Source organism: Microtus ochrogaster, assembly GCF_000317375.1.
Source record: "Microtus ochrogaster isolate Prairie Vole_2 chromosome 14 unlocalized genomic scaffold, MicOch1.0 chr14_random_2, whole genome shotgun sequence".
Lineage (NCBI taxonomy): Eukaryota > Metazoa > Chordata > Mammalia > Rodentia > Cricetidae > Microtus > Microtus ochrogaster.
This window is the reverse complement of record NW_004949097.1, coordinates 2858347-2882879: the sequence shown is the minus strand read 5'-3', so window position 1 is coordinate 2882879 and position 24533 is coordinate 2858347. Positions and strand designations below refer to the sequence as shown.

At 38.5% G+C, this 24533-nt stretch overlaps 1 protein-coding gene across 5 annotated transcripts in view; it reads right to left on the bottom strand.

Moving 5' to 3' along the window:
- The window catches only part of Atf7ip (activating transcription factor 7 interacting protein), an 82080-nt gene that overhangs the window by 24366 nt on the left and 33181 nt on the right, over positions 1 to 24533 (bottom strand). For 4 of the 5 annotated variants that reach the window (XM_013352806.2, XM_026787906.1, XM_026787905.1 and 1 more), the window contains 5 exons: positions 14312 to 15933; positions 11372 to 11452; positions 9997 to 10142; positions 8063 to 8200; positions 2695 to 2760 (listed from right to left, as the gene is read on the bottom strand). In XM_013352806.2, the coding sequence (XP_013208260.1) occupies positions 2695 to 2760; positions 8063 to 8200; positions 9997 to 10142; positions 11372 to 11452; positions 14312 to 15926 (2046 nt within the window). In that variant the 5' untranslated portion in view covers positions 15927 to 15933. Of the gene's footprint in view, positions 1 to 2694; positions 2761 to 8062; positions 8201 to 9996; positions 10143 to 11371; positions 11453 to 14311; positions 15934 to 22026; positions 22102 to 24533 lie in introns of those variants that run through there. The other variant, XM_026787904.1, reaches the window with a different exon arrangement.

Below are 24533 nucleotides of genomic sequence, written 5' to 3'. Positions count from 1 at the left end.
AGAAATGCAGACATTTAAGAATACTGAAGAGAACTCAGTTCAAAGACTAAGGCACACTAAATATACAGAAAGAAAGCAAATCTCACAGCATACATAAAGGAAATAGTAGTCAGCATGTCCTAAAATAACAAAGGTCATTAAATGCTGGTTTGAAGAATTGTCAGGGGCTGGAGAGATGGCTTGGTGGTTAAAAACACTGGTTGCTTTTCAGAGGACCTGGGTATAATTCCCAGCATCCACATGGCAGCTCACCACTGTCTGGAACTACAACACCACACACCTTCACACATGCAAGCTAAAACACTAATGTACATAAAATAAAAACTAAATAACTTTAAAAAAAAAAAGGAATTGTTCTCCTTGGCTCATAGGTTTAAATGTTTGAACAGCAGAGAGTGGCACTATTAGGAGAAGCAGAGTCCTTGGAGGAAGTATGTGCTGGGGTGGGCTTTGAGGTTTCTGATGTCACTCTTCCTGCTGACTGCCAATATAGATGTAGAACTCTCAACTACCTCGCTAGAACCATGTCTGCCTGCTGCCACCATGCTTCCCACCCTAGAGATTTGTAACCTCTAGAACTGGAATCCAATCCCAACTAAATATTTTCCATTATAGGAGTTGCCAGTCATGGTGTCTCTTCACAGCAATAGAAACCCTAACTAAGACAGGCGTTGGTACCAGGGACTGGGGTATTGCTGTGATAAGCTGGACCATGTTTCCTGTTGGCAAAACGTGGACTCTGGGACTTTGGATTGGGAAAGCAGTAGCACTTTAAGTGGGGCTAAATGGGCCATCCTAGTAGAAATGTGAAAGACGGTGGTGCTGAGAGCAATCGATTGTGAAGGCTGGGCTCAAGAGCTTTCAGAGAAGAGTAACATTAGTTAAGTGGCCTACAGGTCATTATTTTGTGGTATCTTGGCAAATAATGTGGCTGCTTTTTGCCCTTTTCCAAAAAAAAAATCTGTTTGAGGTAAACTGAAGAGTTTTGGATTAATGTCCCTCGCAGAGGCGATTTCAAAACGGCCTCATCTTGACTGTGTTGCATGGTATTAGTGGACAGTCTTAGGCAGATCTATAATGAAAAGAAGGACTGAGTAAGAAAAAGTACAAGATATACAGTCTGAGGAGAAAAGAAAGAAGAAGGCACCACCAGAAAGTATAATAGAGTTAAGTATTGTGCTGAGATAAACATAATTAAAAAGAGAAAAAGACAAAAAACAGCCTGCTACCAGGTGGAATAAAGATAAATGGTAATCTCAAGGCAAAACCCCACTCAGTTAAGCTTCTAATGTGTGAAAAGGAATTTAAAAAAAAAGCTTAGGGAGCCAGGCAGTAGTGGCGCATGCCTTTAATCTCAGCACTCGGGAGGCAGAGGCAGGCGGATCTCTGAGAGTTTGAGGCCAGCTTGGTCTACAAGAGCTAGTTCCAGTACCAGAATCAAAAAAGCTAGAGAAACCCTGTCTCAAAAATTAAAAACACCTTAGGGTTGGGTGTAGTGATGTAATGCCTTTTTTTTTTTCCAGTACTCAAGAGGGAGAGACAGTCAGACCTCTGAGTTTGAGGCTAGTTTGATCTACAGATCAAGTTTCAGGACATCCAAACTTATTTAGTGGGAAAAAAAAACAATTGAAAACAGAAAGTTGGTAAAAATGTATTTGAAACATGTTCCACCCCTAGCAAACAGCAGAACTTGGCAGCTTTGGCTACATGGTTCGGGCTTTAGAATCAAGGATATAAGAAAGAGGTTATGGAATCTCCCACTGTAGCTAAGGAAAGCCACTAAGGCCAGGCGTGGAGGTCCAGAGAGGACACTGCATGAAGCTGTGAAGGTCAAGCCTGCATTGTCTGAAAGACCCCGAGTTGTTGGAGATGGCCAGAGTCATGGGATACCTGCCAGAGAACTACTAACAAGGAGTGGAAGCAGCCTCAGAGAAAGAAGTGTGCTGCATTCAAAAAAGCTGAAAGGAGTTGAAGATCTGAAGAGCATTTTGATATCAGACATGGGCTGGAAGAGTTTGCAGTTTTCCCAGCTGGTTTTCAGTCTTGTTTTGGTCTAGTATTTCCTTACTATACTCCCTTTCCTCCCTTTGGAATGGTAATATATATCCTGTGCTATTGTTTGTTCGAAGTATGTGATCTGGTTTCCAAATTTCATTTTACAGGGGGTTACATGTAAGAGATTGCCTTGAGTTTCAGAAGAGACTTTAAACTTTGGACATTTTAACAGTACTGGAACAATATAGACTATGGGGACTTTGAAGTTAGACTGAACGTGTTACATTATGATATGACAACAAGTCTATGGGAGCCAAGGAGTGGAATGTGGTAATTTGAGTAAGAATGTCCCTCATAGGCTCAAAGATAAGAATGCTTGGATACTGGGAAGTGGCACTATTAGGAAAAGAGACCTTGTTGGAGAAAGTGTGTGACTGAGGGAGGGCTTTGAGATTCTAAAGTGCTCAAGTCAGGCCCAGCGTCATTCTCTCTTCCTACTACCTGCCCATCAGAATGTAGAACTCTCAGCTCTTCTCCAGCACCATGTCTGCCAGTGATGAGGACAATGACTAAACTAAACCTCTGAAACTATAGGCCAGCCCCAGTTAAATGTTTTCCATTATAAGAGTTGCCACAATCATGGAGTCTCTTCAGAGCAACAGAACACTAGGATAATGAACACAGAACAGAAATGCTTACTTCTTGTCTTTTCTTAAGATCATCTTTGGCTGCTCCAAAACGTTTGGTTAATCTGGCTATCTTGGCCTAGAAAAGAAACAAACAAAAGTCAAGTACTATAACTCCTTTAAGGTCTGCTATTCACAAGAGAAATCTACAGGAAACAGGCTATTGAGAAACAAGACAAGCTGACTGTAAAATACATACTTGGAAAAAACACAGTGTGCTCCCTGAACTAATTGCCAGATATAAATATTAATAGACCAGCTTGTCCTTACCACACAACTAAGTATATTTACTTTCCACAGCATATTTTGAAATATATAAGGTTTTACTTTATTTGCAGCTATTTTTCAAAATGGTTGTAATCACACAACTTTTTTAAAAATTTATTTATTTACTGTTTATTTTCTATTTATTGGTATTTTGCATAATGTGTAAGGGTGTCAAAATCCCCTGGAGCTGGAGTTTCAGACAGTCACGAGTTGCCACGTGGGTGCTGCAAATTGAACCTGGGTCATCTGGACGAGCAGACAGTACTCTTAACCACTGAGCTATCTTTGCAGCCCCACGCTTAACTATCTAACTGAAAACATACATGCATGCAGACATATATGCAAGTCATACGAAATCCTTTGACAACACTATTTGGATATCTACTCATTTGGACATGCAGCTGTCTACCAGAGCAGTGGCTCTCAACCTGCCTAATGCTGTGGCCCCTGGATACAGTTCCTCATGTTGTGGTGACCTCTCCACCAGAAACTTCATAATTGTAATTTTGCTTCCATTATAAATTGTTAATATAAATGCCTGAGAAGCAGGATATTATATGTGACCCCCCAACAGGGTCTCGGCCCTCAGGTTGAGCACCGCCACACTAGAGCTGATTATATATGTTTTGTCTACCAGATAAGGTGAATGTTTTCCAGTGCCTTGCTACAGTCATACAAGGCTATACTCATGGCTTTATAGCTTTGTTTTTCAGAATATTTCTTTGGGGTAATTCACACAAGTGGAATTCTCAGTGACTAAAAGCTTTACTGAGTCTACAGCAGGAGAGAGGAGGTTTATAAATTATCCTTTGAAAGGCAAGAGGAGGTTAGAAGGCAAACAAGCCTTTCAGGTCTAACCTGTTTGGAGTTCACAGAGAAAACAGTTCCATGCCACTCTGCCAACTGAGTAGCTTAGGGAAAACATACCAGAGCACTCTGCCAACTGGGCTTCCCCTTGCTTTGTTTCCTGCTGTATTCCATGGGTGTCTCTCTCTTGCTGGGCTCATGTGTTGTCTGTCTGTTTCTCTCTCTAGCTGTGTTTACCACTCACTGCAGTTTCTCCATCCTTCACAGCATGTTTTTCCTGTCTTTCATGATTTTGTTTCTCCTGCTCTGTGCTTTCTCTATTCCCTTTTCGATTTCTAATTAACTATGATTTAATTCTTAACTCCTGAGTTCATCTTATGTGTCCTGGGCTTTTGCTCTTCTACCCTAAGTAGGAGAACAGATGTTGTTTGTAATTATTTTACTATAGTTAAGGATATTGTACAAGATGGCTCAGCACAACAGAACGGGAGTGTACCTCTGTCACGCTGTCCTAATTCACATGTGCACCATGCATGTACATACACACAAACAGGCACATACATAAACACATGCAAACTAAAGAAATGTAACAAAAATCTAAACATCTAGTTGTTGTTGTTGTTTTTAATGAACAGTATTACTGTGGTATATTCTCTCTCCTCTGCATGGCAGGAGAAACTGAAACCTCAAGAGAAAGCAGACAGATAAAACATGCAATCAGAAGAAGTATCAATCAAATGATATACATTAAAATGTAGAAACAGACAGGTGAGATAACAAAATGATTGAAATGTCAAAGAATTTGAAAATCTAATTTTAAAAAGAATTATCAACTCAATGAAATAAAATTAAGTTAAACAAAGTAAAGCAAATTGGTATTTACATAACAAATACCAATTTAACAAAGAGAGATTCTGGAGAGTAATATATAATAATGGAAATATTAAAATTAAAAGATAAATACAAACTTTTTAAAACTCAATGGATGCATCACCCAAAGACTTATCAATCAGAAGAAAAAATATCAGAAATTGAAAACAAGGTAAGGAATTCTTATATTCATACAGTAATAAAGGAAAATAAGAATAATGAGCCATAGGCACAATTTTAAGGAACTCTGATCAGGAGACCAGATTTAATCCCAGAGGTAGAAGAAGCTGAGGAGCAAACGAAAAGCGTAGAAAACCTTGTCAAATCACACTCTAGCAGAAAATTTCCCTGATTTAAAAAAAGTGCAGGAGGTATTTTATCAGACAGAACCAGAAAGAAACTTTTCATGTCACATTATTGTTAAATTATCAATACTCAACAAAGAATGCTGTAAAGGGTCATCTTACAAAGCAAATTCATTATAATTTTATTACATCATAAAACCTAAGTCAGGAAAGCATGTATATTTTAGGTAAATCACTCCCTAACTAGTTACAATATTCAGAAAAGTTATCCTTTAAATTCTGATGGGGGGAGGGGGCATTCTAAGATGAACAAATACCAAATCAAACCATGACTACTCAAAGCAAACTTAGAAAAAAAATTACAGAATTCTTCATACACACAAAGAAGAAAGTCACAATTACAAAAGCCTAGGAAAAAAATGAGTTCCATGAGAATGTATGAACAAACAGAATTAGGAAATAATAAAACAAATTCAATATAGTGTCCCAGAAAACTTCTAAGATCAGTAAGGTAGAAAGGAAAAAGCACTCAGATCAGCTGAGGAGCTGCTGCTGTGAAAAGAGACAGAACTACAGGAATGAGCATGTAAATCTTAGTAAAAAACGTAAATTATCTTCACTCTCCTGTTCTAATGCAGACAGACTGATTAGATTAAAACAAGGGGGGAAAAAATCCAACTGATTACTGCCTGCAAGAAACACATCACACGGACAAAAGATATAGAGTGAATATGAAAGGATAGAAAAATGATATTCCAAACAAATGATAAGTGAAATCGAGCTGGAGTAGCTACATACATACTGATAAAGTAGAATTTCAGTCAATGTTAGAATAAAGAAGCTCATTATAATACTAATAAAAAAGACTAATTATAGTGGTATATTATTTGTATACTAATAAATAAAGCTTGCCTGAAGACCAGAGAATAAACCAGTCATACTTGTCAGCCATACAGGCAATACCTTTAATCCCAGGACTCAAGAGAAAGAGCACCTGGGATCACATGCCTTTTATCCCAGCACTAAGGAGGTGGAGACAGGAGTGATATGGCTGGGCAAAGAGAAGAATATAAAGGGGAAGAAACAAGAACTTAGTGGAGTGTAGAGTCTGAGGATTCACTGAGACTAACTGGATCTTGCCAGAGGTAAAAGGTCTCTCTAGTGAGCCAGGTGTGGCAGTGGCGAATGCCTTTGATCTCAGCACTTGGGTGGCAGAGTCAGGTGAAATTTCTGAGTTTGAGGCCAGCCGAGTCTACAGAAGGAGTTCCAGGACAGTCAGGAGTATTTAGAGAAAGCCTGTCTTGAAAGAAACCAAATCAAACAAACAAGCAAATAAGAAAAAGGTCTCTCTAGTGCTTTGCTTTTCTGATCTTCAGCTTGAACCCCAGTATCTATCTCTGGGTTTTTATTACTCGTGCTACATCCAAGGATTATATATCCATTTTCATTCTCCTTGTAGAATTATTGGGAAATGCATTACACATTTTGTTTGAGCAACTCAACTAATTGAATAAAGAAGCATTTGGGCAGGTAGTGAGGAGTGAAAGCAATTGAGGATGTAGCTCAGTTGTTGGCCTAGTGGGTTCAACCCCAACACCACAAAACCAGGTGTGGAGGTGTATGTTTATAATCCTAACAATAAGTGGAGGCAGGAAACCAGAAGTTCAAAATCATTCTCAACTATATATAGAAAAAAAATACTCATCTTTAATATGGATTGTTAGGAATAATTTTCGCTGACACAAATAATCCCAATCAGACCAAATTAAAAGATATCCAGGTTTAATTGGACGCCTGTGCTTTCGGGTGGCCCTGAGAGGAAAATGAAAAACCCAACAGCAGGGCGATGGTGGCGCACGCCTTTAATCCCAGCACTCGGGAGGCAGAGGCAGGCGGATCTCTGTGAGTTCGAGACCAGCCTGGTCTACAAGAGCTAGTTCCAGGAAGGCTTCAAAGCCACAGAGAAACCCTGTCTCGAAAAAAAAACCAAAAAAAAAAAAAAACCCAACAACAACAACAACAAAAAACCCAACAGACCACGAGAGGAAGAGGTGTAGTTTAAATAGCCTGTGGTCAATAGTCTTGACCTTTCCTGGGGAGGAGTCAAGGTTTGGCAGGCTTCCTTGACCCTCCTTGGGAAGATGGGTTTTCAAAGACTGAGGCAGGGAGCATGGATTAGTAAACTAATATCTTTTATAAAAAATTATACGTATAAATGTTTCTACAAGAATATACGGACATGCACCATGTATGTATGTGTCTTGTGCCTAAGAAGGTCAATTAAAGGTAATAGATCCCTACTGGAGTTGAGAACAGTTGGGTCACTATATAGGTGCTGAGAACTGATACTGGGTCCTCTGCAAGAGCAGTCAGTGCTCTTAACCACCTAGTCATCTTTCCAGCCCTATAAACTAACATCATAAAGCATAATACCCACAGAGAAAGTAGAATGATACAAAACTAATCCTTCACAAATATTATTTTGCATCTACGGTATTGGTATCTATATGCCAACCTTTCTTCAGGGACAAACAAAAAGTTCTTTTAAGTACCAATTTAGGTAATTTCTGAGTCTCTGATGTGGGTTAAATTATGCCAAAGCTTATATCATAAAGTCTATAACCCAGGTATCTAAGGGTGACTGTAAAAATAATCAATTAATATGAAGTCTCTTAGACTGGGGTGGTTCTCTTCTAATGGAATTTATATAACTGGTACCTTCAACTACAAAGAAAGTTGAACACAAAACACAGAAGAAAATGCCACATGAAGGCAAAGCCAGGAATGAAAAAGATACCTCCTCAGAGCTGCCAGCACGAGTCAGAGAAGAGACCTGGTGTGCACCCCTCCTCACAATACTACTATGCAGAGAAAGCTGTCTGCTGGGACCTTTCCCTAGGGTTTCTGTTCTCCAGCTGTGGAGTAACACACTTCAGTTGGTAAAACATCCAGCTATGTATGGTTCTGTTTTAACAGCAGCCCCAACAAGAACAACAGACACTTTTTACTTCTTAAATAGGATGCAAATGTATTTTGCAGTCAGCTTCAAATACATGAAAATGGTAATATATAATCAAAAAATAAATTATACACAATGAAACAGGGTTACAGAATTAGCCTCAGCGTACAAACCTGCAGCTCGGAAAGAACTGCTTTATGCCTTTTGTTGCATTCTATCTTTTCCACTCGGGTTTTCAATTCTGCCAAAGTCTTATCAAACACAGCACATTGGAGAGCACACAATTTTTCTTCAAGTAACCACTGTATGACCTTAAAAAAAAATTCCTTTGTTACAAAAGGGCAATTCAACAACAACAAAAACAGTAAATATTAAGAACTAACAACAATAATAGGAGCTTATTTAATGAATAAAACAGGGTTAACTAACTTAAAAAATAAAATTCCAAACTAAATGCTACCTACTGCCATTTACCACTACGCCAAAAACACAAGTCCATACTAAGGATAACACTTCCAGAGTGGAATTCTGAAAATAATTTGAAGCTTTTTAGTATTTTCTCCTTATCAGCCTTATTATCCTGAACCCATTTGAACAAAATTTGTTAAAATGAACAGCTTCAGAATTTTTCTAATCTATTAATGACTGGCAATTTTGTGAGATGCAGTAAAAATGTCACTGGAGTATAAGACTTGATAAAATATAACAAATATTTATCCAAAATTTAACCACTGTTTCATGTGACCCACAAAAAAACAGGATACTGGCATATCTATATGATCTATATGCCACACCTTAAAAATATGGTCTAGAGATGGAAATCCTCAACCCACAGGTGTTCATCAGCCCTTCACAATTCGAACAGTGCTGAATGCATTATTATCTCAATAGGCACAAGAAAAGGAAACTAGGCAGTAAGAGCATTTTTATAACTTCATTTTTTAAATTTTCTTTTTTAAAAAAGCATAGATGTTTGTACTTTTTTTTCTTGTATCATAGAAGAACTTCGGTTTACTAATTTATGACTAAATACATAAGACCCTAAAAAACAACCAGACTTGGTGATTTACACCCTCAAGTGAAGGCAGGATGACACCTGCAAGATTACAGTCAACCTGGGCTAGAGCCTACACTATTATGAACAAATGTCTTATGGAGCAAAGAGGAGATCTGAGTTTCATGGCTCTCTATAAAAGGTGTTTTAAACAGATGTTGATGTGGATATGTGTGGTGCTCATGCATGTAAAGATACGTGTGCCCATGGACCACAGAGGTCAACATCAGGTGCAGGTGTGATCACTCTGCACCTTGTTTTGAGTCAGGGTCTCATACTGGTTGAGCTAGAGTTCACCAACTACCTAGACTGGCTGGTCATTGAAGTATAGGAGTCTCTGGCTTCAGCTTCCCAGTGCACTAGCTAGAAGAGATTTATACGTGAACATCACCATGACTGACTTTTCATAATAGTGTAGCAAATGAGAACTTTGGTTCTCATGCTTGGAAAGTATTTACTCTGAGAGTTCTTCCCTTTCTCATACTAGGAAAAATATTGTAAATAACCAAAATAATTAATTTGCGATAGCTGTATACTAGTATAACAGATATAAAGGAAAATTGCAGAAAATCTTTACTCTGAACATTCCTTTTCCTAGTGTATCTAAAGCCTTGTCTTTATCATCTTTATATTAACATAAAAAGGTTTTAGAAAGTACCAACTTATAAAGATTATTATAGTATTTAAGTCTACTATTAAGATTTAAAATAAAGCTTGTTTCTTCTGCATTATAAAATAATGGTCAATATAGGAAGAAAAAGAAAAACTCAAAAACTATTCACTTTTACCATAAAAACAAATAGAAAAATATCTCCCTTTTATTTTTAATAATCACTACCACTTTTTTAAATAAAAATACTGTAACAAATAGAGTCAGAGGAAATTTAAAATGAAGTTAACAAAAATAATCATAGATTTCATAGCTTGTCATTGACTTCAAGTTCTGACTGGCTAAATTCTGACTAAGTAAACACAGAATAATAGGATCATGCTAGAAATCTTGATGTGCATGGACAGTGACACTCTGGAACATTGAAATATAACGGGTAGCACCTTCTGAAGCTTCTGGTTAATGTCTCCCTTGGCTGTAATCTTTACTTGAAACTCTGCCTCATATTCTTCTTCCATATAGCGCCGACGTTTGGACTGCACACTGTCCATGTCTTCTGACTTAGAACGTTTTCGTCTGGAAAATTCATCTGAGAAAAACAACAAAAGCCCCCGCACTTTTAAAAGTCCATTGTTTTAGTTACAGCAGTCAACAGCCCAGTGAGTCAGCAGATGAAGCTCTCTGTCAGTCACCGTCTGACTGTTCTTAAGAGCTCGGCAGACACACACTGCAGCGCTCGGCTTTAGCTTTACAGCTGAGGTCTTGTCCACTACGCCAAAGAGAACCTGCCCACTGCTTAGCAGTGCACTCTGAAACCAGGGAGCGTTCTTCCCTTGAGATCTTCACACAGACCAAGAATGCTCTACAGCCTTGTCCTGCGGATGACAGGAACCCGCCCCAATCTTCCTTTTACTGAATTTCATAGCACTTATGAATGCATTACCACAAAGACTGATCATCCTACATTGCAGACTTCTAGAATCTCTATATATTCTGAATTACTAGTTCTTCCTTGCAAAAACAGGTGCATGGCAATCACAGTGACCGAGCCACTTCTGGTCATTCAACCCTGAGCAGAGACTCAGACATGAACTCTTAACATTTCCTAAGAGTTCAGATACAAAGACAGTGAAATGAATGTCACAGAAATACACTGGCACAGAATAGACATTCAATTAAAAAATTATTCCAAATGTTAACATACATTAAATCATGAGAAAAATTTAATTGGTTTTTCAGCATTTAAAAAATTGAAACACTAATATTCCACACCTTTTAGGTTCTTACCAATGTCACTCTATAAATGAAACCTATTTTCTTTGATCTATAAAACAATGTTCAAGATGAGGGGTAGAAAGAAACTCAGAAACTATCCATTCTGTTTTATCTTAGTAGTAGATAAAGAACTATATCCGCATCTATCTATGCACTTTTTAATATAGATACAATAAACCAAAGGTGCTGCTGGCTTCTAGCTGCCCAGTCCTTTTCTGTCTGCTGCATCAGTTCTACACCCCTTCCCTTTGAATCTGTGTTGTTAGGAACGTATTACCTCTCACTACAGCAAGACAAATCCTCCCTCTCCAAGCTTAAAAACAGTTTAAGATACCTGGTGCCTCATGTTAAGTCTAAATCCTGTACAGAACGATTAACATAAAACACTGAAACATGAAATGATGCATCCAAAGATCCTTGAACTGTCATTGCAAGATCAGAAAACTGAGGCTTAAATCAAAAAAAGCTATGGCCATCTCTGGAGCAGAGAGGGCAGCCCATCACGGCTAAGGCCAACTAAGGCAGGTGCGGGTATGTGCATACTTCTCACAGGTGGCCGCTCCTCATCCGGCACTCGTTCCTCCTCCTCCTCAGCTTTGCTGTCCTTTTCATTCCTTTCTACTTCTGTGAGGACAAATGTAGAAGAAGGGAACTTTACTTATATCGGCAAAAATTAGTAACAGCTCATCAACTTATATTTTTTGGTCACCAATCAAAATTTACAAAATTAAAGTTACAAAATAGGAAATCTGGAAAAAGAGAGCACAAATTGAAAAGTTAAATACTAAGTTTACATTCAAATTGTGTTTATCCTTAATAAGTGCAATATAAAAAATAACAGATTTTAAAGTCAACAATTTAACGTCTTCATTTTCTATCACCAGTAACAACTATTATAAAGCATTCCTATTTCTTTGCTTTCAGTTACTAATCTAAACCAGAGTGGTTCAGAGGTGAAAGCTCTTGCCAGCAGGCCTGACAACCAATTCCCAGGTCTCATGTGACATGAGGAGAGAAATGACTCCAAGTTACCCTCGAACCTCCCGCCCCTTCCCTGCCACCACCCACACACTCTGTTACCTTACATAAATAAATAAATGTAAAAAAAAAAAAAAAAACGAAAGCAGTAGTTAAGACAATTACCAAAATAACGATATTCTTAAAATACTTGTAAATTCTTTTTCTGTTTGTTTGTTTTGGGGATTTTTGTTTTTGAGGTTTTTTTGTTATGTTGTTTTGGTTTTGTTTGTTTGGTTGTTTTTTTTTTTTTTTTTGCGTGTTTTGTTTTTTGATTTTCAAGACAAGGTTTCTCTATGTAGCTTTGGAGTATGTCCTGGAACTCGCTCTGTAGACCAGGATGGCCTCAAACTCAAAAAGATCCACCTGCCTCTGCCTCCCGAGTTCTGGGATTAAAGGCTTGAGCTACTACCACCCAGCCATACTTGTAAATTCTAAACAACTCATATATCTCCTCTGCAATGATCAATTTCAGATCTGTCCACTAGACTCATGGCACTTAAGATACACACCGAGTCTTAGATTACAAGGATCAGAGTGACTGCTAAAGTTTACACTGTGTCACAGAACCAACTCTGTTGAAAAATGTTCATATATTCTTACCAGGAAGTAGAGCCCATATTTCTTTTTGTTCAAACATTCTAGGGATTGAGCAAACTGCCCTTTGGGAAAGATTTAGAGAACAAGCCTGTGTGTGTGTGTGTGTGTGTGTGTGTGTGTGTGTGTGTGTGTGTGTATGTTTAGGTACCTACAGAGCCAGAAACAAGTGAATCTACAGAGCTGGTAGCTGTGGGCTACCATGTGGGTGCTCAGAGCCCAACTTTGGCCCTCTGCAAGAGTAGCAAATGAATATTCAGTGTTCTCTCTAGCCCCAAGGAAATCTCTTTCAACACAAAATGATCATCAAAGGCCCTTGTTCAGAAACAACTTATGTGTCATTTCAGGCAGTGTCAGAGATTTCTAAAGCCCATCCAAACACAAAGCTTCCTAGTTTGCCTGTACTTATAGAGCCTATCCATGCCATGGCGCACGAGTACAGATGCCTCTGTTCTACAGTACAGCCTTCTCGTTAAGTTGCTAAGTTTTTACAGTTCTATCTTCCATGAAACTGGCTCTGTCTGTCAACACAGTAAGATTACTAAAGGTGGTAAGTCAAATCCAGGTAACCCCAAAACCTTTAAAAAAAAAAAAAAAAAGCACTCAAATAAAGCATTTCTGATCATCCTGACATTACCTTGGTAGGTTACTTTGCCTTTAACAACCAAAGAGTACACAGCATGACACAAACACTCACTGCTGCCCTGTGCAGGAATAACAATGGTGTATGCGACATGTAAACAGGTTTGCCTCTGTCCTAGCTAAACTGTGGGCCACAGGCCATAGTCTGCCAACCCCTCGCCTTGGATTGAATCCATAACTATATTTAAAGTACTAAAGGCTACTTGAAAACAACATGCCCATTAGAAAAAAATAGAGAAAGTAACAGGTAATTCATATATAAGAAAATACAAAAGGTCAATAAACAGAAAAGTTTCAATCCTGCAAAACACATCAGGAGAATGTATCCTACAGAAAATCTAACTTTATACAGATTTTTTCAAAGCTTTACACTAATACAAGGGTACCAATACTATATTCCACATTATTGGTTATCAACTTGTGGGTTGCGACCCCTCTGGGGATTGGATGACCTTTCACAGGAGTTGCCTATGGTCATCAGAAACCACAGACCTTAGGTTTACGCTACTGTTCATAAAAGTAGCAAAATGACAGCTGTGAAGCACCAATGAAAGTGACTCGATGGCTGAGGTCACAACACGAGGAGCTGTGTTAAGGGGCCACAGCCCTAGGAAGGTTAAGAAGCACTGGTCCACCTCATGTTTGACAATAGCCAGGGTGGGGCTCTAGCAAGGTGGGAAGTCAAATCCAGGTAAGCTGGAAACTTACTAGGAGGAGAAACAAGGAGCTAGCTTTGTGAATGTGGCTGGAGGTCTAGCTTTCAAAATGAGCAAAGAGATGGAGAGGCAGCTAAAAACTTTCCACGATGGAAGGCATGCTGAAGTAAGACAAGACAGAATACCTCCACAATGTCTGAACTTACCCAGAAAAAGAAATACTAGTCCAGTCTCCTTAGGCTATGATTTTAATTATCGACAAAGTAGTATTTACCAATATGCAACAGCTTGTTTCCAGGTGTACTTTGACATATTAGTTCTTCTATTTTTATAAAAGTACTATTTTTTAAAACTGTCTTATTAATAGTTTAAGATGGGGTCTCATGTAGCATAGGCTAGCCTCAAACTACTTATGTAGCCAACGTTAACTCCTGGGCCCTCCATCTTCCCATGAGCCACCACACTTAGCTGCGTTTCTGTAATGTTATTCAAGGATTACTGATATCAACATTAAATGGGCAGGTTCTAGTAAACAGTTCATTAAAGCAAATAAAATCCATAATCAGCTAACCTGGAGAGCTCGGCTTATTTTGTGATATGACCTCGGGCTCATCTTTTCCACATGAAATGTCCTCTTCATCAGAGAGGACCAAAAAGGCTTCTTTTGGCAAATTCTCAGTACTTTCTTGTTTTGATGGTGAGCCAAAAGAACCCTCCATTTTCTCTTCCAAATCCTGACTTGTCTCAGCCGGAAGGAGAGAAGTCTTTGAAAAGCAAGGAAGTTCATCCTCCGCAGGTGCAAGCTTTTCCAGAATAGGAATGATCTCGTCTGTTTCCATGGAGTCTGTGGTGTCTAAAGCAGTCTCCTTCTTGTCTTCTGCAGCACTGTCACTGACAGCTTCCTCAGCTTCCGCAGGACTTTTGTGCTCATCCTTCTCACTTTGGTCAACTTCCATACTGCTGGAGATGGCCTCTTCTGCGAGAGCAAGGGCGGCAATGGGCTCTTCCTCTACCTTCTTTGTATTTTCTGGAGGTAGATCACAACAAATAATTGCACTGTGTGTTTCTAGAGTTTCTTCCTTCTCACCAACATTATTGTTAGTTTTATCTTCCTCATCAAATGAGTTTTTACTTTGAATTTGGTCTACGTTTTCACTGTCTTCATTTTTTTCTGAACAATCATCATTGTTATTGCTACTCTGCTCTGTCTTGTCAGTTTCAGGACTTGGTTCACAAACTGGCACAGAACTTGGTTTAAAAGTATCAGTGGCTGATTCGGCAGCCAGCTCACCAGGAGCCAGTCTGCTACAGGTAGGCCCACCAGAGGACTCATCACTAGAAGGCAGATCATCAGAAGGCAAATCACCAGAGCGGGCACAATCATCAGAAGATGGCTCCCCAGAGGTCAAGTCACAAGACACCACTGCCACTTCACCAGCAACCACTTCATCTGTAACTGGTTCACATGAAACTGCTTCATCCGACAGCGGCTCACCAGAGGTGGAACCACCAGAGGCAAGATCATCAGAGGCAGGCTCTTCAGAAGCAGTATCTGCAGAGGTGGGATCACTAAGGGTGAGATCACGGGAGGAGGGATCACTAGAAGGGGACTCCTCACAGGGAGAGCCATCAGTGGCTGGTACTCCAGCAGCCAGCTCTTCTGTGGTCAGATCAGCAGGGGCTGGGGTAGAAGGGACTGGGGTAGCAGGGGCTGGGGTAGCAGGGGCTGGGGTAGCAGGGGCTGGGGTAGCAGGGGCTGGGGTAGCAGGGGCTGGGGTAGAAGGGGCTGGGGTAGCAGAGGCTGGTTCACTGGTTAGCTGAGAAGCAGGGTCCGAAGTCACACTAGGAGATGAAGGCTCACTACTTGAACCCTGTTCTTGCTTGTTTTTTACACTAACATTTGGGCTACAAGGTGTTTCTTTCAATTCTGTTTTACTTTCTTCAGATTCAAAACTAATCCCTTCGATCCCATTCACTTCTTCTCTATCTTGAATACAATCTGTATTTTCCAAAGGCGAGGTGGGATCCAGATCTCCATTTTCATGGTTCCCATTTAAGAGTCTAGCATCGGTTTTCAGTACCTCTTCTTTGATTTTATACACAGCTTCGAGCTGCTGACGGTCACTCACTCTCATTGTTTTGCGAGCCTTGAAGACTTTTTTCTGAGGTTCTTCTATACTATCCATTTTGAATCTTTAAATAAAAAGAAAAAAAGGAATAATTAAGACAAAAGTCATTTAACTACAGGTTTACTGAAAATTAATGTGGACAATTTAGACAATTCATGTTTACTAGATTTACATAACATAAAACTAAGAGATGACACAGCACACACCAGAGCATCAGTTGCTAAGAAAATGAAGAGAAAAGAGGGATAGTTTTTATTCTCAATGTAAGAGTTAAAAAGCCAGAGAAGCAGCCGGGTGGCAGTGACACACATCTTTAATCCCAGTACTTGGGAGGCAGAGGCAGGTGGATCTCCATGAGTTTTGAGGCCAGCCTGGTCTACAGAGCAAGTTCCAGGACCAGTCTGGGCTACTCACAGATAAACCCTGTTTCAGAGGGGAAAAAAATCCAGAGGTGCTTCAGGAAGCATGAAAAAGCACATGAGGAAAATGAGTTCTGGAAACCAAACCCGAGTCTTCAAAAGCAGGAAATATACTTAGCCACTGGGCCATTTCCCAGCTTGGTTTGTAGGTTTGGAGAAAGCAGGCAATGATGCTAAAGAGACCAGGATTCTTCCACGGAATACAAAGAAACGTGCAAACACTCACTGTGGCGACAGCTACACAATGCTGTCAATCCACTAAAAACCCTCTAATTGTACATTTTTATGGACGAATTTTATGTTATAATATATTGTAGTATGTCCTCTTTTTAGGTCAATTGCATTAGAGTCCTATCAAATCTGTTTACCAAAGAATGAACTTTTATCCTTGTTAATGCTTCTGGTGTACAACTGCTCTGTACTTTTGCTCATTTCTCCTCTAATAATCATCTCTTTGACTTTTTGCATGGGTTTAATTTGTATCTGATGAGTTATTTTTTCAGTTACTGAAATAAAATATTCTTTGAAAAAAAAAAACCCACCCTGGAGAGAAAGAGTTTGTTCTGAATCCTAGCTCAAGGGTGCAGCCCATTGTGATGGGAGGTCAAGGCGGCAGCAGGAGGCTGACATGGCTGCTCATGGCACATCCACAATCAGAAAGCAATGATGAGGTCTGGTGTGTGCCTCACTTTTCCTTTTCTGAGACCAGGCCCCAGCCCAGGGAATGGGGTGACTCATAGTGGGTAGGTCTTTCTACTTCCTAAGCCTAATCAAGGTAACCCACCCACCGGCATATCCAAGATGCCCATCTCAGGCAAGTCTAGATCTCAAGTGACAATGGAGACTAACTACTGAACCATATTTCCTTAAGGTTCAAATTTAACCACTAATTTCCAATTAAATTTCATATTTTATAACGTATGACAGAATGTCATTAATTATTAAGAGTATCTTTACCTGAATATCTCTATCTCTATCTCTCTCTACGAGTGTCTCAAAAAACCAGAGAAAGAGACAGATATTCTGGTAACTGTTCTGGAACTAGCTCTTATAGATCAGGCTCACCTCGAACTCAGAGATCCACCTCCCAAGAGCTGGAACTGAAGGAGTGTGCCACCACCACCTAGTCTAATCTCATGCTTTTTCAAAGATTTATTTTTATGTGTATATACAAACTGAATATCTGTGTATCCTGTGCACCCAAGAAATCCAGAAGTAGATGCTGGATCCCTTAAAACTGGAGTTACAGACAATTCTGAGTACATGTGAGTACTGGGAACTAAACCCAGGTCCTCTACAAGAGCAGAGCCACTCCTCACTGCTAGGCCACATTCCAGCTCGAGTCTCATAGTCAGGTGTCATATTATCATTCTTTTCTACTAAAATATTTTCTAATTTTCATAATTCTTTCTTTTTTATCTATAAATGACTGACTAGTATATTTCTTTAAGAGGTTATACTAATCACCAGGTAAAGATCATTATCAAAACCCAAGCAAACACTGACCATGACACATCCTGGTCTATACACACAGGGCCAAAAAGTGCCTGATGATTTTTCCTTAAAATGAATGAGACTGTGGAACTACACCATTACTGCTTAAACTACAGATGAGTAGAAGGCTAAGAGGGTGGGCTCTATTGCAAAGTGACCAATGCCTTCAGACAATAGCGTACCTAGGAAAAAATACAGTAAGGCGGGAGCTTTGCTATTACAAGCCAAAGAACACCTAGAAGAAGTTAGGTGGAAGAAGTTGACTGGACAACTGCTTCCTCAGGACCTTCCAAGGAAACATGCCTTGACAACACCTTTTTAACTTCTAGCCTGTGAAGTTAAGACAATATATCTAGGGGGTGTGTGTGTGTGTGTGTGTGTGTGTGTGTGTGTGTGTGTGTGTGTGTGGTTTACTATGTAAACACAAAAGTGAGAGTGAGGAATTGCCTCAATACACACAAAATATCCATTAGACTACATTCAACATTACCTCATCATTAATAAGACATTTAAAAATAAAAAATTTACTTAAATCTGGTAAAGGTTTTCTAGATATAAATGCTACATTTAATGGTGAAATAAGGTTTTTTAAAAAGGCAGCCAGCAGTAGCACACGGCTTTATTCCCAGCACTTGGGAGAAGCAGAGGCAAGCAGATCTCTGTGAGTTCGAGGCCAGCCTGATCTACAAGAGCTAGTTCTGGGACAAGCCCCAAAGCTACAGAGAAACCTTGTCTCGAAAAACCAAAAAGGGGGGGAAGGGGGGAGGCAAAGGTATTCACATCACCATTTTTATATAAACATAAACATTTCTGCGTGGCATGTGAAGTCCTGGATATGATCCCCAGTACCACCAAAAGGGGGAGCAATGCCAGCTGTAGAAGACAGGAGTGAGAGGGGTAGGAGAGGGAGGGGGAAGTGAAAAAAGGAGGGGGGAGAGAAAAAGGGAGATTAACCACAGTGGAATAAAACACATGTACATGTGCACCTGCACACATATTCGTGCACATGCACGCACGCACGCGTGTGCACACACACACACACACAGTCAAAGAGGGTCTACCTTTTTTTCCAATTTTTCTTTTAAAAGGCTTTTCTCCGTGTTATATACAAACAATAGTTCTCCCCTCCTGAGGCTCTACGTCTTTAAGCTCCACAAAACCACCTAATTTACACCATATCAAAGCAGGTTTTAACACTGTCACTAATATAACCTAGCCCAAGTTGTTAATAACAATTACCCTTCAAAAATAAGTCTGACCTATTTGTCAGAGACCAATAGGATACCACACTTGGTCAAAGAATGTCTAGATTGTGTTACATTCAACATTCATTTTCTGAATTTAATTCAATAATATAAACATTTCTTAGTTTTATTTAAATTAAAGAACTCTTTAGAAAACTTATCTTTCAATTATATAGAAATCTTCAAACAAAACTACCACTGGACTATTTCTATTTCAAGAGTCTAGAACTGAAACCAAGTTTTTCCTTCCTCATTCACTTCAAAGTCATGTTACCTATATATTTTTCTGCAGTGAAGGTACAGAATTTGTAGCCTACTTTTTGGTGCGGCAGGTAGAGAAGCCAAGGTTTTCTTCTGCACACTAATCAGTGCTATCAATGAGCTCTACCCCAGACAATGCAAGCCTGTTACGCACCTTATTGACTGTAAACATTTTAAATGTAGCTTGGTTACCCTTTAAATAAGTTCAAATACTGAAGTGCCACTTCTTTAGACTTTGAAATATCCATTTCCAGATATTCTGTGCATAACCATGTTATCATTTACATTAAAAAATTTAAAAACTTCCTAGCTTTCAAAATGCAGATCAGAAATTAACTTGCTGAGAGCCGGGAATGGGAGCCCCCCTTCCCCAGGTAGCAAACAATGTGAGCAGGTGGCCCAGCCCTTCAGTCTCTTCCTTTAAAGGACCTTAAAAGGAAGTGGATCTACCATATATACAGGCTTTGCTGAGAATTAAATGATGTGACTAATTAATAACATTAAGTAACTAATTAATTAAAATTATCAGGCAATGAGGAGTACACCCATAATCCTAGCACCTAGGAGGCTGAGGCAGAAGGATCACCACAAATCTGAGGCCAGCATGAGTTACACAGTCAGATCCTCTCTAAGCTCTGTTACAGAGTGAGGCTCCACCGATACAAAAGAGAAGTGTGTTTAGAATGCAGCAAGCAAGTCCTCAGCATTACTGTCATTCACTAGACTATTTCCTCTGGGCACCTCTAGGCATAACTGTCAGAGTTTGAGACAAATTAAGTAACATTGATGTTGTGTGTGTCTATGTGTATGTATGTGCCTATGTGTGAGAAAGATAGTTAGAAAATCAAGTGTAAATAACAATATTAAACTGTCTTCACCAAGTATCACTTAGCAAAACTAAATATAATACAAGTCAAGCTGGCTTTAGCAAAAATAAAATAATAATAAAAAACTAACATTAACTTCAGTAATAAGAACCAAAAAGTACTGCCAGAAGACGATGGGTAACTACCTTCCATACCCACAAGAGAGCACACTACATCCATTTACTGGATTTTCATAGTTCTAAGCAGAACAAAACACAGACAAAGCAATAAGAAGTAGCATGAGCAACCAGTTCAGACTAGTCCAGCCACATCTGTGCAAACCAATCAGCAATCTGCTTTGAGAAATCTATTTTGCATAAGCAAAGCTCAGTAGGAAAAAATATATGTGAGAGAAGGACGAGTTAACTGCAAACCAGTCTCCATCCAAGGCTGTGCTAGCAGAAGGTATTGCTAACGCCCGTTTTCAGCACTGTCCTCTGGACACGGTCTGTAAAATAAATGCTCCATTTGGGGCAGCCACACAAGATACAGAACGTTCACACAAATGAAACTCATTTACAGAAAAACCCATCTCTATTTTACAGGAGAAAGTGTCTGCCATATCAAGAAACAACTGCATGGTGTGATGGATTAGTTTCTCCTGGCAGTACTTTTTTAAAGAAAGAGTTTAAAAATAGAATATTTTAAGACTTAACTTTACATATTCAGATCTAAGAACTCTGGAGAAATGTTATCATCATTTTCTATATAAATTCACATGTAAATAACCAGAGAAATATATGTTACCTGAAATATGTCTTTTATGGGTTTTTTTTTTCAGTTTTTTGATAAATTCTTTTTAAGAAAAGACCCATGAGCCTCTTCTTTAAAGGAGAACCTTTTTTCCTGTGTCCTGCTCCCCTCCACCCACTTCTTTCACTTCCTCTCTATCGAGAGATCACAGCCCTGAGACAAAGGGAAGCTGCTTTATCTTAGCTTTTAATCTTCCGGCTCAAAAACTCAAGAATGTAAATGGCTGTTATCAGCCAATCAGCAGTCAGCATTCTGATTCCTGCCCAGCAACAGAAGACAGACAATAAGGTCAGAGAAAGACAGCTTACAAAACCACATCTGAAATACTGCACTGTGGTTTTTGTCTGAAATGATAATCTAGAAGATTTGAAATCATGAATCTAGAAGACTTCATGTCTTAAATCTATGCTATGTATTAAATATACAGCGCACATTAAACAAGCTAATAAGGTTAACATCTTTTATGCTACCTTAATCTTGCTCTAGTCAATGATCATAAATGTTTTAAAACATAACTTCCTATCTGAGGAATCAGTTAAACAGGGACAACACATAAAAATATCCTTTCTACACAGTGAGTTCAAATTTTTATAGGTTCTAATACATATTCTTTAAGAAGATTAGTAGTAGCTTTTGTATTTATAAAACATTTATAAAACCCACCAAAATCTTAAGTCCAAATAATACAGATGACTTCTCGTGTCACCTCACCTTCCGTCCATGCCCACCCCACAGCACTCTGCACTGTGGCAGATGACACGGTGCTCTGCTGGCTACTGCGCGGAGCTGACTCGGCTTAAGTCACACAACAAAATCAAAATGTCTTACTCTCGGTGACTTAAGTGGTAAAAATGTAATTATTACAAAAAGCACAATTAATGCCTTTCGCAGTTTTTATAAAAAGACCATATAAACTCTGATTTTGAAGCAGTAAAATGTGGGTTATAAATTACTTCTACAGGGTTTTTATTAAATATTAAAAAAACAGAAAATCTATGATCAGAGTTCTTTTTTTCCCCTCAAATTCACCATCTACTAGCTTTTCCTAGTCAACAAAATGTTAACTAATCATAATTTTCTCCCTTCGTTACAGATGAACCTTGCAATTTTTCAAACATACCCAAGAGGGAGCTTGCTGCAGCCATAATTTTAGTTTATATAATCTCCCCATAAGAGAAATAAATCAACAGCTGCTTCAGTGCTTCAGTCCAGCAAGGGAACTGAAATTCACTCTCTGATTGGTTCAAAGCCTTAGCTGCCTAAAGCCAATCAGAGAAAAATATCCCGAACCTTACCCAGCAACAAGGGAAGCTGATGTGGGCAAGTGTTCTACTAAGAATTATAGGCACTGTGAAAGTCAAGGGAAACAATAAAATTGAATCCTATTGCACCAATAACCTCAAATGCTTTGTGTGAGTAACAGGTATCCGTACTGCTGCTTGGTTTTTGTCTGAGTGCTTTTCTCCATTTTATTTAAACCAGGGCCTAGACAGTATGTACTGTCTTCTAAAAGCAGTCATAAATTACTGATTCAAACCACATATGGAATCATCATGCTAATTCAGACTAATATTATTAATAAAGGGCATTTAAAATTCAAACTAATATTACCTAATAAAGGATATTTAGAAATAAAATTCACACAAAAACTTAGAACATGAAGCAAAATCACATAAGTGCAGCACTCATCTGTAACACACTTCAATCATGCCCAGGCTGTTATTAATACTTTTCCAAACAATCAGATGCTGAAATAAATCACCGTTTTATAGGATTTATTTTTGTTTCTTATTTATGTGCATGTGGTTGTGCCTGTGTTTTCGCTACACATGTGCAGGTGCTGTCAGGATCAGGAGGACATCAGACACCCTGGAGCTTGAGTTACAGATTCCCGGGAACCGAACTCTTGTCTCTGGAAGAGCCAAGTGCTCTTAAGCACTGAGCATCTCTTCAGCCCCTAAAATATGTTTTCTTCCATTGTTTTTCCTTAGATGGCTTAACAAAAAATAAACATTATTCAATTCTAATACATTTACATTATTTCATGAAGTATTTTGACATATATCATCATATCTCTAGTATAAGATTTTTAGTATAAGGCTTATTTTATAAATCCAAAACTTTGATATCAGAAAACATCTTAAATACATCAATGTTTTGATGTGTTTCTGAAGCCATGCACAAAATAATGAAAAATGGGAGTCCTTAATGAACACATACTATTTGTGTTTGGGATATATAATACTGACTGAAGAATAATTCACTACATACATAAAACTGACACCTATAATAAATAAAATCTGCTCTCTTAGAAAACAAAGATGGTAATCTAGAACACTCTGGCAGCTACTGAACTAGCATGCTCACATATCTACATATAACTAATAAAATGTACCACTTGCACAATGTCTGAGCAGCAAAGTCAAACACTGTTAGAATCAAATCTGACAAGAGGCCTTTTTCAGCCTTAAAGAAGCGTACATGGACAGTGTGATTTCCTATTTCAAAAGTAAAATACCCCTTTAAAAGAAATCTACGCTTATTACTATATAATGATGGACAAAACCCTCTATGAAATAATAAACATACCCCAAAGGAACCCCTTGCAGGCATCTTATCAGTTCTTTGACAGAAACAGAAACTGAAATGCAATTTGCATAGTCACTGTGGTTGGCTAATGAAAGCAGGGCCATGTAGCCAATCAGGAAGTTAGAACTTGAACAACCCAAAGAAGAGAAAATTTAAATCCACCTGGCAACAGCCTAAAAATAGAAACAATATGCAAGTAAGACTCCTAGAACAGATGTAAACCTAAAAGCAAAAATTACTAACTGAAATACCTTACTTTCTTCAAGACAGAGTCTTGCATTTTAATATCTAACATTAACTTGACATCTAATTTGCTTATTAGATCCCAGTTACAGAAAAATGAATGCTACATTAAACAAACGAATCACTGCATTATTTTACTTATGGACGTGTGTGCTCTTGTGTGCATGTGTGTTCACTCACATATTTGTTTTCCCTTTTCCAGGAGAACAATGAAACACTTGAATCACAGTTGTAATACATTCTAGGCTTTCAAAAGCAAATCTTAATATATGAATAACATTTCATTTTCCTAGCACTTTTGGTATAATTATTTAAGAATGGGATTTATTGATTTTTAAAAGCCTGTTTGGTGTACAAAAACACAAACAAGTGAATAAAAGCAGGCCTCTAAATAAGGCAAGGGTTTGCCTTATACATTTTTTTAAACATTAACTTCTAATGATAGTGTATCTTATACACAATAGGTATCAATAATTATTTATTTTCTCAATAAAGCTATTATTAGCATTGAGGGGAATTTTTATGTTACTGTTCATGTCAAACAAAATATATTTGAACATAAATAATCTGTACAAAATTTCTATTTCTGATTTTTCAATTGGTTAGCAAGATGGCAATGTTAAAATCTACAATATTTAAAATTTCTTCCATTGTCGAGATGTGAGACACATTTCTTCACTCTGACCTTGAAACCTAATGGTTTTTAGCTTATATGTGCTTTTTTCTCTGTGTATTACAAATCTACTCCAGAGAGAATTCTCATTCCTAAAGGCGGTCAACTGCAGTCTCCTGTAA